General features: G+C 55.6%; 2 protein-coding genes across 2 annotated transcripts; one reads left to right on the forward strand and one right to left on the reverse strand.

The window, feature by feature from the left end:
- Positions 1–5824: 5824 nt before the first annotated feature.
- Positions 5825–6664, forward strand: B0H18DRAFT_1120100 (cytochrome P450; the record flags this gene model as incomplete). The annotated part of the gene is made up of 4 exons (XM_048034054.1): positions 5825–5846; positions 5909–6041; positions 6118–6345; positions 6475–6664. 4 exons carry the CDS (start codon positions 5825–5827, stop codon positions 6662–6664), a joined length of 573 nt encoding a protein of 190 aa, XP_047892250.1.
- Positions 6665–14631: 7967 nt separating this feature from the next.
- Positions 14632–14872, reverse strand: B0H18DRAFT_1120103 (uncharacterized protein; the record flags this gene model as incomplete). Its single annotated transcript, XM_048034055.1, has 2 exons — positions 14632–14644; positions 14700–14872. 2 exons carry the CDS (start codon positions 14870–14872, stop codon positions 14632–14634), a joined length of 186 nt encoding a protein of 61 aa, XP_047892251.1.
- Between the last annotated feature and the right edge of the window lie 908 nt (positions 14873–15780).

Consider the following 15780-nt stretch of genomic DNA (forward strand, 5'->3'; position numbering starts at 1 on the left):
TATACTCTGCTTCAGTTGAAGACAAAGATACCGTCGGTTGACGTCTTGACACCCAAGAAACGACACAATTGGCCATAAGGAAAGTAAAGCCACTTGTAGAGTGCCTATCATCGTGATCTTCACCCCAGTCAGAGTCTGAATAGGCAATCAGACCAGAATTCGAGCCTCCGTCATAACAGAGAGCGAGTTCCTTAGTCCCTTGAAGATATCTTAGGACATAGTAGGCTAACCGCATATGCTCTTTGGATGGGTTTGAAGAATACTTTGCCAGACGTGTGACCGCGAAAGAAATGTCTGGACGAGTACCGAGCATAGCATACATGATGCTGCCAATAATGCTCTGGTAGCGGGTACGGAAAACCTCAGATGCTGTGTCTGGATTCTTCTCTAGGTCTGCTCCAGCGGGAAGAGGTGTCCGTGCAGGCTTGCAGTTGGACATCTGAAACCTCTCCAAAACTGACTCAATATAGTCTTCCTGATCAACGTAGATGAGACGTGTAGTACGCTCTCGACGTATTCTAAGACCAAGGAATCGCTGAACAGCACCCAGATCTGTCATCTGATACTCTAAGGACAACTTCTGCTTGATGTTGTCGATAAACAATTTCGAGTCACCCATGATGAGCAAGTCGTCGACATACAATATGATTAGGCAGGTGTGTCCGTCAGAGTCCCGGGAGAAGACATAAATTCCAGCATCCGAATAAGTCCGTTTAAACCCTAAGTCTAGGAGAGACTTGTGGATCTTAGCATTCCATTGACGAGAAGCTTGCTTTAATCCATAAATTGCCTTCTTGAGAAGACAGACAAAGTTCTCCTTGCCAGGTACAACCCATCCTTCGGGTTGTTCCATGTAGATTTCCTCGTCAAGGTCACCGTTAAGGAATGCCGTCTTGACATCCATAGACTCTATCTCCCAATCTTCAAGGGCTGCATGTGCCAACAAGTAGCGTACAGATTCAAACCGTGCAACCGGAGAGAAAGTCTCAGTATAATCTTGACCCCATACTTGGGTAAATCCCTTTGCGACAACACGTGCTTTATAGCGACCATCGTGCTTAATCGCATAAACCCAACGGCACTTGACAACCTTCCGGTTTTTAGGCCGTGGAACTAGAACCCAAGTCTTATTGTCCATGAGTGACTTGTACTCAGAACCTTCAGCAGCGAGCCATTTATCATGGTCGTGAGATTCCATGGCTTCCTTATGACTTTGGGGAAGACCATGGTTTGCTTCCGCCAGCATCCGTATAAATTGAGCAGTTTCAGCCTCAGGTTGTTGACGGCCTTGACTATCAGTACGACGGTCAATACTTGCTGGTGGCTCGTCACCATAGGCATTGTCTCTATTCCTCTGAGGGTTCTGTCCAGCACCTTGACGGCGAGGACGCTCATACTGAGGTTGCGGAGGAGCTACTGGATCAGGTTGCTGTTGCGGATTATCTCCCACTGGCTCCTGATGTTCTTCAGGTTCATGTTCCGGCGGGACAGGAACAGGGATAGGAATATCCTCAAAATCTAAATCCTCTGAGTTGGCATCCTCAGGAGGTTCATCAAACGGCTCATCCAGGGATTTCGGATTATTGCCTAAGTCCTTTCGTGCAGGAAATGTCTCTTCATCGAAGGTCACATCACGAGACACAACAATACTTCGAGTAGCCGGGTTCCAGAAACGATACCCTTTGGAACCAACTTCATAGCCTACAAAGATCATCTCAACAGCCTTCTTGTCGAGCTTCCCAGATCTCTGTTCTTTCTGCACATGCACAAATGCCTTGCACCCAAAAATCCTAAAGTATGAAATGTCCGGAATTGTGCCATTCCAGAGAGTAATGGGGCATTGCCAGTTAAGGCGTCGCATAGGTTGCCGATTATAAATATGAACCGCAGTGTCCACAGCCAATTGCCAAAACCATGGCTTAGTCCAGCATGATGCAGCATAGACATAGCCTTCTCAACAATGGTCCGATTCCAGCGCTCAGCTCTCCCATTCTGTTGAGGAGAGTACGGCATTGTGAACTGATGTTCAATACCAAATTTGCGCAAATGTTCGGTAAAGCAGCAGACGTATATTCCCCCCACGATCCGAGCGTACAGCCTTGATTTTTTCATCTGTTTGGTTCTCAGCCCATGCCTTGAAGTCATCGAACGCTTGGATCGAATCGTTCTTGTGCTTGAGATATAGGCACGACCAAGACCAGTATAGTCGTCAAGAAAGCTGATGAAATAACGCCATCCACCTATTGCAGTGGTACGCATAGGACCGTCCTCATCAGTATGAATGAGCTCAAGGGGCTTTGTAGCACGTTTAGCCGATGGGGGAAATGGAGCGCGATGAGACTTGCCCCACTGACACCCTGCACAAGGAGAAGAAGTATCCTTGGCACCAATGGAATCCACACCCTTAGTGTGCTTGGGAATCTGACGAATAACATCTTCAGACGAATGTCCGAAGCGTTCATGCCAGAGACGAAAATTCGACTTGTCTGTAGACTTGCCGATTGCGGTGTCAAAATGTCTAGGTACAACATATAGAGATTATTGAAGGGCTTATGGTGTGCCTCCATGATCATGTTACCACAGACTCGACCTTGCGAAATAGGTTGGTCATAGATGACCATACGACCTCCTCCCTGAACTAGGGTAAAACCTGATTGCTCAATAACACCAGTAGAAAATAGGCGACCAGATGCGGCAGGGATGTAAGCAACATTTGTAATAGTTGCTTTAACATGTTTCCCTTCAACGTGCACAACACCTTTGATGGTCCCTTCTCCATAAGCTGCAATCTTAGACTTGCCGGCTGTACCAAAAATCATGGGTTCCTCGTAAGGAGTATAGTCCCAAAAATCAGCCATGTCGTTGGTGATTGTCTTCGACGCACCAGAATCCATAATCCAGTCAGTCATTCTTCCAGAAGCGGAGTGACCCGCAGTATACCAGGAAGCAGTCATAGTATTAGCTGAAGACGACACGGAGGATTCTACAGTTACAACATTTGTGGAGTCTGAAGTAGTAGCAGCGTTGGAGGAACCAGAACCAGATTGTCCGTTACCATTGCCCTTGCCCTTATTCTTCCCTTTGCCTTTGCCCTTGTTGTCCTTTTTCCCCTTGCCGCCACCCTTATTTTGGGGGCGCAAATGCGGGTACTTTGTCCAACAATTCTCACTGCCGTGATTTCCACCGCAGTGACCACAGGGACCCGATGACTTGTGCTTGACCTGGGATGTCTTGGACGCAGACTGTCCCATACCAGACCGGCGGAGAGATTCTTCGGCAAGAATCTTCGACTGAACAGAGTCGACCTTGAGATCCTTGATGTTCTGCGTCGCCATGAGCGCAGAGATCATCGATTGATAGGATTCAGGCACCTTCGACAGAAGGAGAAGAGCCTGGGTCGATTCACCGAGAGTTATGCCACCAGCCGTAATCTCCTTAAGCCGAGTAACCAGCTTGTTGATCTGATCCTGCAGAGGTTTGGAATCAGACATCTCCGGAGACTTGATCACCGACTGGAAGAGACTCCAGACGAATGCCGTGTCGGGTGTACCAAAGGCTGTCTTAAGGGCCGCCCACATTTCCTTAGCGGTCTTGAGTTCACCACTAGATCCCTCGAGCAAATGATGCATCGAGCGATCAGTCCGCATAAATAGAACACCCTGAGCACGGGCATTCTGTTTCTTGTACTCTGTGTCGGTAGTTACTGTTGCAATAACAGCGGGCCAGGCCTCTATGAATATTAAATAACCGCGCATAGCGGCAGACCAGTCAGCGTATTGAGACGCTGAAGAGAGCTTAGGGATATTGTCTGGCTTGACGTCACCCATGGTTGCGGATAAGAGGATAAATTCGCCTTGTGTGTCGGGCGAAGAAGGAGGTTCTGGTGTAAATAACTCGAAGGGTAATTCCTCCGGTTCAGGTGTTTGAGATCTCGACTCAGGGAGCGAGATTAAATGTTCAGGTTTTGGAGGTGACTCCGAAAATTCGTTGGCGAATAGGAAATTGTCTTGCCAAGCTTCGACAGCGATACCAGCTTTGAAGCCTCGAGGAAAATCACCAGATGGTGTGTGGTAACGGTTTGGACAATGAGTGTTATCACAGTTCCACCAGGTTTGATCGTCGTCTCTATAATGAGCGTCGCAAACCTCCTCGTAGTCGTATAGATGGTAGTGGTTTGAACAATCGTATGAGTCGTCTGACTCTTCGCCTGAAGAGACCTGAGTCTCTGCAAATGTCTCCTCTTGAGACGTTGCCACAGTTGTGATGCTTCACTGAAAAATATTCCAGGAACAAAGATAAAATTTGTGACGCGACTACAAATACTTGTCTACCCAAGCCAAGTGATTGCCCTTGTGCAAGTCCCCAACTTCCCTAGTAACCTTAGAAAGGTTCTTGCTAAGCTCCTTGAAGGAGATCTTCCCAATCAGCTCGCAGACAAGCTTGACGTCGTTGAGCGCGTCGTGCGACCACGAATGACCCTCTGTCTCAAAGTGAGAACAGACCCAATTGAACCGACGTCCAAAAGCGTTGAGGTTGTCGGTGAGTGACCAGCGAACAGTGTCGCGCAGCTTGTGGGTGAAGAGAGGGTGAAGGCGCTTCTGAACGGCGAAGAGACGCTTCGTGAGGATGGCGGCCTTCTCCGTCTGAGACTTCTTCTTGAAGTCGGCGTCAAACGGCTTAAGGGCTGTGATAGGAAGGGGAAGAGGTACGCCTTCGATGCGTGCGATAAGGGAAGCCTTGGCAGCTTCTTTGGCGGCGGTTTCAGCGGCAAGCGTAGCAGCGTACTCCGCACGTCGAGCTTCAAGGAGTGCCCTAGAGTCGTCTGCCTTCAACTGGAGCTCCTCAAGCTGCTGCTCAAGGGTCTTGCGACAGGACGCCTTCGGGGGACGAGAGGTGTCAGGGCGACGATAGGTGGGACGGCGAGGGCGCGGGGTAGGAGTGAGGATGATATCGATCTGGCGATCGATGGGTAGATGACCGTATAAACGCTGATGACGCTCAGCAACAGCGCTAGTGTCGGCGTCGCCTACGTCGTATCTCTCACGACGAGACGGTGGAAAAACTTCGTAATTGCTCTTGCGAGCTACCCTGGAAATGCGCTTGGACAAGGCTTTGGGCACTTGTCACAGAGCGGCTAAACAGTAGTCCAAATAAGGACAAAATATGCCAACTCACTCTTTCAAGAGTTGGGCTTTGGTTGCGCAAAAGGTACAGGTGATATAAACGATCAGAGCGCGGGGCTCATAACCTGTTGAAGTGAAAGAGGTTTAGAAGGGCTTGTTAGGCCAGTGGAAGTGAAGGACAGTAGAGTGGAGTGAACAGACCTATCCCAGAGGGAAGACTCTGATGCTAGGCAGGCAGAAGAGAGGAGAGATCGTTATCCATTAGGGGGGAATCACCCTAGTATATATACATGTCTGGGACTGATCACATGCTACATCAGTAAGCAGATCAGTAATCACTAAGTCCGAGTTTTAGGGAAATGAGTAAGCCTTAACTCCAGAGATAGGGATATGCATAAGCGTCCATGTGATCAAGGAATGTACTGGAAGGTCATGGAACATGCCGGAAGGGAGTGGAATGATCCAGAATAAGTCTGGAACAGTGTAGATCGGTCTGGAGCGAGTCACAAGATGAGTCCAGACAGAGTCCATCAAAAGAATGTATGTAATACTACATCGCAGAACACAAGTCCATATATGTACGTAACTGATAAGATAAGATAACACTGGAAAGTCGGAAGTTCAACACTCCGGGTCCTAGCTGCCTTCCCATAATCGGGAGCGCACACCGTGTCCCGTTGAGATATCAACAGCATGTCTTCATGGATTGGAGGAAGACCTATGGTACGTACCCTGCTGTTCTTGCCTAATGTACATGCGTGATAACACTAACGACTCCCGCTCAGGTGATGTGGTGTACCTGCAAATATTCAACAGGCCCACCATCGTACTGAACTCCGCCAAAGCTATGGACGAGCTCCTCAACAAGTATGGCTACAAGTACTCGGACCGACCGAGAACTCTTCTTATAACTGAGCTGTGCGTTACGTGCTCCTCGATCTCTCACTATCTCTCATCCGTAACCATGATGCTCGTGGTGGTCTTCTCCCCTTAGGATCGGCTTCACCAACAATGTTACCATCATGCCCTACGGAGAGCAGTGGCGCTGCCAGCGCCGCTGGTTCCAAGCTGCCCTTCAATCGGCCTCTGCGCTCGAATCGTACATTCCCGTCCAGCGCCGCGAGTCGGTCAGGCTCCTCGCGGGACTTGTCAATGCGAGCCAGTCCCTCGAATATAAAATCGGGGACCAGGAGTGCAAAGCACTCTTCGTTGGGCTTAAGCGGTGCGTCCCTTGGTTCACTGGCATGCAGCTTTCCAATAACCAACTGGTCACGGCATGAATCTCAACCATCAACATATGTCATCGATGCGACTGGACGTCTGCTGCTCACGTCACGGTTGCCGTACGTAGCTACGTGGGTGCTGTGATGGTCGACATCATGATTGCTTACGGGCACGGCGTGCTCTCCCATGATACTCAGTTCATGGACCTCGCAGAGCTTGCCGTAGCCGGTATAGTAGAGGCCGGTAGCGCCGGTGCGAGCCTAGTCGACTTCTTCCCGGTCTGTGAGTCGTCATCAGGAAAGCGTCACCGTGCCTAATGCACCTAAACACGCCTAAAGTGTCTCACGGGTGTCTAATTTACCTCATTGTCTAACGATTTCTGAGCTTCACAGTTGGTCGAGCAGCCTCGGTAGAGTCGCTAGTGGCATATGTATATTATGATAACTGTACAGTACCAACTATGAATACTACATTGAATACCAGTTGCGTCCCGACAAGACCGCCGACGCGTCTGCAAGCAGTGATCAGTGAGTACAGCACTCGCGAAGCCACGAGTCGACCTAGCCACGTACCGGTGATTGCATCCGCCGTCAATGCGTCCCGAGCCCGCTTGCCAGCGGCGTCGATAGTGAGCATCGGGTACGACAGTGAGGTCGTCCCGGAAGGCGGAAACACCGCTCTTATGGCCAGCAGAACGCACAACGAGCTTCTCGCTCATTGGTACACCTGCTGGCGCGGCAGTAGCAAAAGAACGGGCACGTCTGACGTGCAGCCTTGCGCGCCAGACGTGCTACCGTGTGTAGCAGCGGGTACGACGGTGAGGTCCACCCGGAAAGCGGAAGTGCCGTCTTTGTGGCCAGCAAGACGGCGAGCTTTGCGTTCGTCGATACACCTACTGGCGCAGACACTGGGCATGGAGACGGCGAGGCGAGGACGGCCAGCGAGGGCGTACCTGCGTTTGTTGAGCCTTCGTGCTCGTTCTTTCTGCTCGTCACATGCCCTTCTCCCTCCTCTCGCTTCCTCCCCTTCTCCTCCTCTTCCTTCTGCGTCCCGTGCGCCGCGTTCTCGGTGGTCTGCAACGGGTGGACGAGAGCGGGCGGGCGAGAGTGTAGAGACTAGACGTTCGGTCAGACGCTCAGTCGTGGTTCAACTTCGACTTAGATTAATCTACCTAGACGTTCGGTCAGACGCTGCTAGGTAGTTAGCTACTGAACGTATTGTATAGTATGTGTGCGGGGGCTTACCTCAGTCGTGGTTCAACTTCGACTGAGGAAAGAGGGAGAGAGGCGGAAACGGACGAACCACCCCCGGCGGTATGTCACGTGCACGGTGGCGGAGATCGAGATCGCGGCGCGACCTCAACACTCCTCCTCGGCGCGAATGGCGAGAGAGACGACGGGGGTACGTGAGGTACGTAAGGGGGATGTAGCATCAAAAGGTGTCGCATGTATCGTAGGTATCGCATGAGGAAATGATATGAGTCCATGAGGGAACACTATGAAGTGAAACAGAGACCGTAGTGAAAGGCGTGTGGGATCGTAAGGATATGAAGAGCGGGTGACGCGAAAAATATGCATGGCGAGATGAAAGAGAAAGGGAAGAAAAGACTCCTCCTCTCGAGGAACTCCTCCTCACCGTGAAGACTCCTCCTCGCATGGAGGCCGGAGGCCCATAAGACCACGCAGCATCTGGAACGGCTTCCGTTCAAGAGGTTTCGTGAAGGCGTCGGCGACATTGAGATGGGAGGGGACATGCTGGATGACGATTCGTTTGTCCGTCACCACCTCGCGCAGATAGTGCCATTTGATGTCGATGTGCTTGACGCGAGAGTGGAACGTAGAGTCAGCGGAGAGAGTGATCGCGCTCGTGCTGTCGACGCGCATGAGTGATGCGGCAGGCTGGGAGAAGCCGAGACCGTCCAGCAAGAAGCGAAGCCATACCCCTTCCTTCGCCGATTCGGCAGCCGCGATGTATTCAGCCTCGGTAGTGGACGTAGAGACGGTGGGTTGCTTGCGCGCCGACCAAGAGATAATGCCGGAGCCCAGGTTCCAGCAATAGCCACCGGTAGAACGCCGAGTGTCGATGCAGCTGGCGTGACTCGCATCCGCGTACCCATTCAGATTGGCGACATCGGCGCCGCCGAGGTGCAGACGGAAGTGCCGGGTCCCCTTGAGGTAACGCACAACGCGTTTCGCAGCCTCCCAGTGGATCTCGGCGTAACAGTCGAGGAATTGGCTGAGATGCTGGATGGCGAGGGCGATGTCCGGACGCGTCCCGATGGCGAGGTACATTAGACAGCCGATGAGAGAGCGATAGGGCAAGCGAGCGGCGCGTTCTTTTGCCGCAGGCGTCTTCGGAGAATGCTGAGCGCGCGAGAGGCGGAGGCCGGCTTCCATGGGCGTAGAGACCGGCGCGCAGTCGGGGCCGTCTAGACGAAACTGCTTGACGATCTTGTCGATCAAGGCAGTCTGCGAGATAGCCACGGACCGGCGAGCGCGATCACGGTCAATTTGAATGCCGACGCAGAAACGCGCCTCACCCAAGTCCGCGATTTTCCAGACACGACGGAGGTCGTCCTTAAACTCCTCCTTAGCCGCAGCCGAGCTAGCTGTCAGCAAGAAGTCGTCGACATGGACGCCGGTGAGAACAGTGCCCTTCGCCGACTTGCGGTAGTAGACACAATATTCACAGGGCAAACGCGTGAAGCCGATGCTCAGCAGATGCGCGTTCATCGTGTCATTCCACGTACGACTGCCCTGCTTCGTCCCATAAATACCACGCACCAGTTCCCAAACCCAATCCTCCTTGCCCGGCTCCTCGAAGCCGTGCGGCTGCTCCATGTAGCAGTACTCGTCCTCGGGAAGGATCCCATAGAGGAACGCGGTCTTCACATCAAGCTGCTCTACTTCCCAATCGAGGGAGGCGGCAAGGTGGAGGAGAGCGCGGAAGGACTCCATGCGCATGGTAGGTGAGGAGGTCCGGTTGTAGTCCTGCCCGTAGACCTGTTGAAAACCCTTCGCGACCCATCGAGCCTTGAAGCGCACCGGGTCCCCGTTCTCATTACGCTTCAAGCGAAAAACAGGCTTACCCTTCATGACGCGACGCCCGGCCGGCACCTGAGCTCGAGGAATGAGGCGGTACACGCCCAGGTCCTTGATGGACTGCAGCTCATCGCGCAACGCGGCACGCCACTCCTCGCGAAAAGGCGACGCCTCTGCCTCGGCCAAAGTGGCCGGGTCCCCAGGATATTCAACGTTGAGTGGCAACACATCGTCCCCGGCCAACGCCGCGAGCACAGACTCGACGTCCGGCGTGGCGTCGACGGGCGGGTCACCAACAGCGAAGTCGGGAGGGGGCGCGGGAGCAGCATGCAGTAGCCCCAGAGGGGCAGCGACTGCGCGCGACACCGGAGAGGCCGGGGCAGGAATGCCCGAGGAGGAAACCCGGCGAGGCGCCGCGGAGCGTATCTGGCCCAGCGTGCGGTCCAGGCGCGAGATGAAAGGGACACCGTCCGCGGCAGCCTTCTTCTGGGTCAGCAGAGGCAGACGCGAAGATCGACGCACGGGAGCGAGAGGCGGCGGCACGGGAGCGAGAGGCGGTGGCACAGAGCGAGAGGCGGCGGCACAGGAGCGAGAGGCGGCGGCACAGGAGGCGCCTCAGCTGGCAGAGGCAGAGCGGAAGGAAGAGAGGCCGGGGCCGCATGGGTGCCAGACAAGGAGGGAGGCGGCGGATCATCGTCGAGAACGTCGAGAGGCGCAGCAATGGGAGACACAGCCTGAGGAGACATAGAAGGCGCGACCTGCGCGACAGGCCGTGAGGCCGGGGAGGATAGTGTCGGAGACGTCTCGTGTGATTCAATGAATGCAACATGGAACGACTCCACGACCTTGTGAGTCGCGCGGTGGTACAGCCGGTAGGTCTTCGAGTGCTGCCCGTAGCCGATGAGAACACACTCGACGGAGCGTTCATAAATCTTAGGGTTATGCCGATTCTGGATGAGCACGAAGGCCCGACAACCTATCTCCCGCAAATGCGACAGGTCCGGCTTCTTCTTATGCCACATCTCATACGGTGTGACACCTGGAGGCAAAGAACGAGAGGGGGTGCGCACCGACAGGTAATTAGCGGTGACGAGAAACTCGTCCCAACGGTTCGCCGGAGCAGCAGCCGCCAAGCGCATCGCCCGGGCACGGTCCATGAGAGTGCGGTGGAAACGTTCAATACGACCATTCTGAGCGGACGTGTGAGGCGCCGTTGTGCGCCATTGAGAACCGCGGCCCTCGATCCATGCCTTGAAGTCGTTCGACAGAAGTTCCCCATTGTCAATCTGGACGACGCCCAGACGCTCGCCCGTCTCGACCTCGCGAGCAAGGACCCAAGCCTTGAATCGCTCGAGGATGACCTTGGATGGCACGGGGATGGCCCAGGTGTGAGACGTGAAATCGTCGAGAATATTCATTGAATAAAGGTTCCCCAGAGCGGAACGAACATCCTGCTGCCCTTGTACATCTACGAACACAGTGCCAAGAACCCGCTTTGCTTTCTCCCCCACTCGCACCTTAGGAACTGCAGTTCTGGTCTGTTTACCAAGAATGCAATGTTCACATTTTGCAGGTGGAGATAGGACGATAGGCATACCTATAGCGGATCCGAAGCGTGCCATGTCGTGAATCGTACGATGATTGACATGTCCGAGGCGGCGGTGCCACACATCGAGCGTCGGCACACGGCCTGCATACAAGGCATGTTCGGTGGAGGGAGAGGCGCCGTCGAGAGAGTAGAGGCGCTTGGACGTTAAAGTACCGGTAGCGATGACAGCCCCGCCCGGTTTGAGAATGCGAACACCGGCACTAGAAAGAGCACCGAGTAGCGAGCCGCAGACGCGCAGAGAGACGAGATGCTGACGAGCCGAACAGTGGCCTGAGGCACATAGAGGACATCCTCGAGAAGGATCGACGCGCCGCGACCGATGTGCAGGCGTACCTTGCCGACGCCGCAAGCGTAGATAACCGATCCACTCACCCCACGAATGCCGCGAGGAGAGATAGGGCGGAGGTCATGGAAGTCGGCCTTGCGAGGAGACAAGTGCGTAGACGCGCCAGAGTCGAACACGAAAGGCTCAGTCCCTTCAGTGGAGAGACGACGAGTCGTCGTAGGCACCGGCGCCACTGAGAAGGCGGTAGGGTCGGCAGGAGCGCGAGAGTGGGTAGACCAGTTGAGCGAAACCGACTCCTCGTCTTCAACAGAGACCAGGGACTCATACTCAAAGAGGTCCGCCGGGACAGAGACGGAGGCGAGCCATTCCGGGGACGTGTCAGTCGCAAGCCCAACGAAGTCAGTCTCGGAGGTGGTATCCGCCGAAGACGGTTCCGAGGTCGATGTGGCCGAGGGCGGGACCGTACTCAAGAGATAGGCGTGGCCGGTCTTGCCGTCAACGATGTACGCGCGACCTTGCTTGTCGCGGTCGGGAGCGTTAAAGACGGCAGGCTTACCAGGACCCTTGCCCTTCCTTTTGTTTGCGAGCACTTCCTCGCGACGACCCTCCATGCCGCCACCGGGGGCCCAGCACTCCGGAGCAGTATGCCCATTCGGGCGCGGGCACTTGGCGTTGGTGCAAGTCTTCTGCGATGAGGTCGACTTGCCCGGCTTGGAATAGGCGGCGAGAGCGGTGGCTGACGAGGACGCCTTGCTGTCGGTGAGGATTCGCTGCTCGAGGTCAAGGCGAGCGGCGATGTCGACGGAGGTGTACGGAATGCCCGAGGTGGCCGATGCCGTGAGCGACGAACCGACCTGCGATTGGAGGTGCGTGAGGTAACCGTTCATCGAGTTGAGCATGCCTATGGTCATGAAGACCTCGAGGTTCGGGATGCCTATGTGGAAGATGCGCTCGGCCAACTCTTGGAGGCGCATGGTCGTCTCCGAGAAGTGCTCCTCGGCTGTGTAGCGACAAGCGAGGAAGTCTTGGAGGAGACGAACCTGGGCATATGCGCCGGGCTGTTTCTCGTGGCGAGCACAGAGGGCGACCCATAAGGCGCGTGCGTCGATGAATCCGGCAATGAAGCGCTGCTCTTCCCTCGCGGCCTTCGAGCTGAGTAAGGCGATGATAACTTGCTCGTTCCGCCGGAAGTTGGTGACAGAGCTGGGGTCGTCGTCGACAGAGGGAGCGACTTGTTCACCAGACAGATAGCCCCAAGCGAAGCAGATCTTCAGGGAGTTCTCGATGTAGGTCTTCCAATCGTACCAGTTGTCCTTCTTTCGGTCGAGGATGACGCCGCCGTTGAGCAGGGACGACGGTACGTGGAGGAGCTCGATTTTCTCCTTGGCGGTCGCTTTGAGATCCATTTTGGGCGCCGGAGATAGTTCCGTTTGAGTTCTCGGCGTCTTGGGTACCGAGACTCTGGGACTCGAGGTTGGGGTGATCGTCATTGATCAATTGGCTGGCTATATGCGGGGTATATGCGGGGAAAGCACACTTTGATGGGTGCCTCGATGTTGTTCCTGGGTCTGAATAGCCGAAAAGAAGTCTCAGGTAAGCGGGCGAGTTCAGAAACACCGCCCGGGGCTCATAACCTGTAGAGACTAGACGTTCGGTCAGACGCTCAGTCGTGGTTCAACTTCGACTTAGATTAATCTACCTAGACGTTCGGTCAGACGCTGCTAGGTAGTTAGCTACTGAACGTATTGTATAGTATGTGTGCGGGGGCTTACCTCAGTCGTGGTTCAACTTCGACTGAGGAAAGAGGGAGAGAGGCGGAAACGGACGAACCACCCCCGGCGGTATGTCACGTGCACGGTGGCGGAGATCGAGATCGCGGCGCGACCTCAACAGAGAGTAGGTGGGTGAGAGCAGGCAGGCGAGAGCAGGCGCGCGTGCGAGAAGCCACGGGCGGGCACATGCGAGCCAGCAGGAGGGTGAGCGCAGGCAGGTGGATAAGTAGGCACGAGCGAACGAGTGGGCAAGTCGGGCGGAGAGATGAACCGCGCGGGGGCGCGCGAGAAGCCAAGGGCGGGTGTGTGAGCGGGCGGGCGAGTGGGCATGCGAGTGTCGGGCAAGGAGCACGGTAGGCGAGGGAGGACGAGCTGGACTGGCTGACCGGGGGCTTGTCGAGGTTGTGCGGCGGAATGGTGCTGAGGGGTGGATGACGACCCGGGGCGTCCGAGAGTCCTTGTCGCGGACGAAACACGGGGTGCTGGGACGGCAGTGGCAGGCGAGAAGTGACGAGGCCGGGGTCGCACTCATATCGCGAGTATGCGTGAGACACGCGTGATGATGGCGCAAGCAGGGACGGTGGTGCTGAACCGGGTGTCGTGCTTGATTGAAGGATGGTCAACGAGGCATGGGTAGAGGCCGTCGGCTGTGTGCAGGCAGAGCAAGGCTACGAGGGTGGACAGGCGTGAGATGCCAGCAGGAAGCAGAGGCGGGGCGTCGGCGCGGCGCACAGCTCCGCCCCGCATACATATCGAGAAGGAGGTAGTGTAGTAGCGGGGGGTAGCACAGTGCGTACAGGGTCATCGCGTGTCAAGCGGGGTGCGACGGACGGCTCGCGTACGAGCGCGGGCCTGCAAGAACACGCGGGTGGATGAGGACGGGCGAGCACGAGAGGGCGGACGTGTGGGCGCAAGAGGGCAAGCGAGCGGACAAGCCGTATGCGCGGACGGACGCGTGGTCACTAGTTACTGCGAGCCCATTGCTCGACGATGCACCTAGTCGGGCAGGGTGACTAGTAACGGAAGTAGGTACATTGTAGTTTGCTTACCGTCATCTTCTGACCCTTGCTTGGCTTTCGTCCTTCGCTCCTGCCCCTCGTCCTTGTATCTCCTTCGTCCGCGCTCGTTTTCCTCGAGTCATGCTTGGTCCTTGGGGGATACCGTTCAAGCGCTTCTCGGAGCCCTGTGGTGTCAAGTAGTTGCGTTCTTGAGTGTGTTGTCGGCCGTGCCGTAGCAAGTCATTCAACAGGAAGGAAGACAACGGGGACTTTGCCCAAGACTGCTGACGTCTGCCCTAAACACATTCCAAACTCCGAAATTGAGCGCTTTGAGCTGCCTCGCTGGCACTCTCGTCTCACGTCTTGCCGTCGTGCGCCTCACCGTCAACATCATGTTCTGTGCTTCGCTCAGCATTGCATGTGGCTGCCTCTATGCGAGGACGCCTCATCGGCCACCAGGTGAGTACGATGAATCTGTATATCCTCAGTTTTTACTCCTCATTTACTTCCTCGCCAGAAAGTCTCTCGCATCTGTATGCTCTCACCCTTCGCGCCATCAACACCCTCAGCCCCTCCCTCTACCCCGTGTTCCTACCATCAACAACAATCACGCAAGCCATCCAAATCTCGCCATCAAGAACCTGACAAGCGATGCGCCCTCCCCTCCCAAGCCGAGCCCGGGTCGGGTCGGAGCCGCAGCGTGAATGCGATGTTGAGCTCCGGCATCGGGGTGCGATATGCACGCACACACGTCGGCCACTCCAGCTCGGCCATCTCCTGCGCGTTGGGCTCGGGCTCGGAGAAGAGCGCGCCGGGCATGCTTGTCAGCGGCGAGGGCATGCGCATATGGTTGTGCGCACAGGTAGGTGAAGAGAACGTAAGCGGGGATGTCGTCAGGGTGCACGCAGATGAGGCGGGGACACCGAGTGCCCGTGACGAGGCGGCGCGCACGGATCACGCAGGCTTCGAGACAGGAAGCTGTACATCGCATCAGCGTCGACAGTTTCAGGATTGCGCGCGGGCTTGGTGTAGAGCCCATGCAACCGCCTGGACGATACGTAGGCCAGTACTGGATGCTTCGTCGTGAAGCGGGCGGGTGCTCGCTCACTCTTGCGCTCTTTCTCACTAGCTTGTCCGCCTACTCGCCCGTCCGCTCTCCTGTCCGCTCTCTTGCCAACTCCCCTCTCGCTAGCTTGTTCGCCTGCCCACCCTCTCCCTCTCATTGGCCCGGCCGCCCGCCATCGCCTTCTTGCTGCCGCCCAGCTTTTGCTAGCTCAATACCTGTTGCTGCCTCCTCGCACTTGCCTGCTAGCTCACGCACCCGCCTACTTGTTCGCCCGCTCGCTTGCCCGTCCTCATTTGTCCGCTCGCTTGCCTGTTCTTGTCCGCCCACGCTCGCATCCTCACGAGTGCGCTTGTTACTCGATCTTGCCCCTTGGCCCCTGTCTGCGTTGTCTTGCCCACCCGCAAACTCAGCCCCTTGCCACCCTGCTCGTCTGTCAACTTGCCCGCTCACTTGTATGCCTGCTCGCCTGCTAGCCGCAAGTCCTCGCCTGCCTGCCTGCTCTCGCTTACCCGCTTTTGCCCGTCTGCCGGCTCGCCCATCTGCGCTCTCGCTCACTCGCTTGCCCCGTCAATGCTCCCTCTTGCCAATGTTCTATCTTGCCCACCAGCTCGTGCTTTCCCTCGCTCCCGCCCATGCTCCTTCTCGCCCATTCTGCCACCTG

Source organism: Fomitopsis serialis (genome assembly GCF_022376445.1).
Source record: "Fomitopsis serialis strain Sig1Antser10 chromosome Unknown B0H18scaffold_43, whole genome shotgun sequence".
Lineage (NCBI taxonomy): Eukaryota > Fungi > Basidiomycota > Agaricomycetes > Polyporales > Fomitopsidaceae > Fomitopsis > Fomitopsis serialis.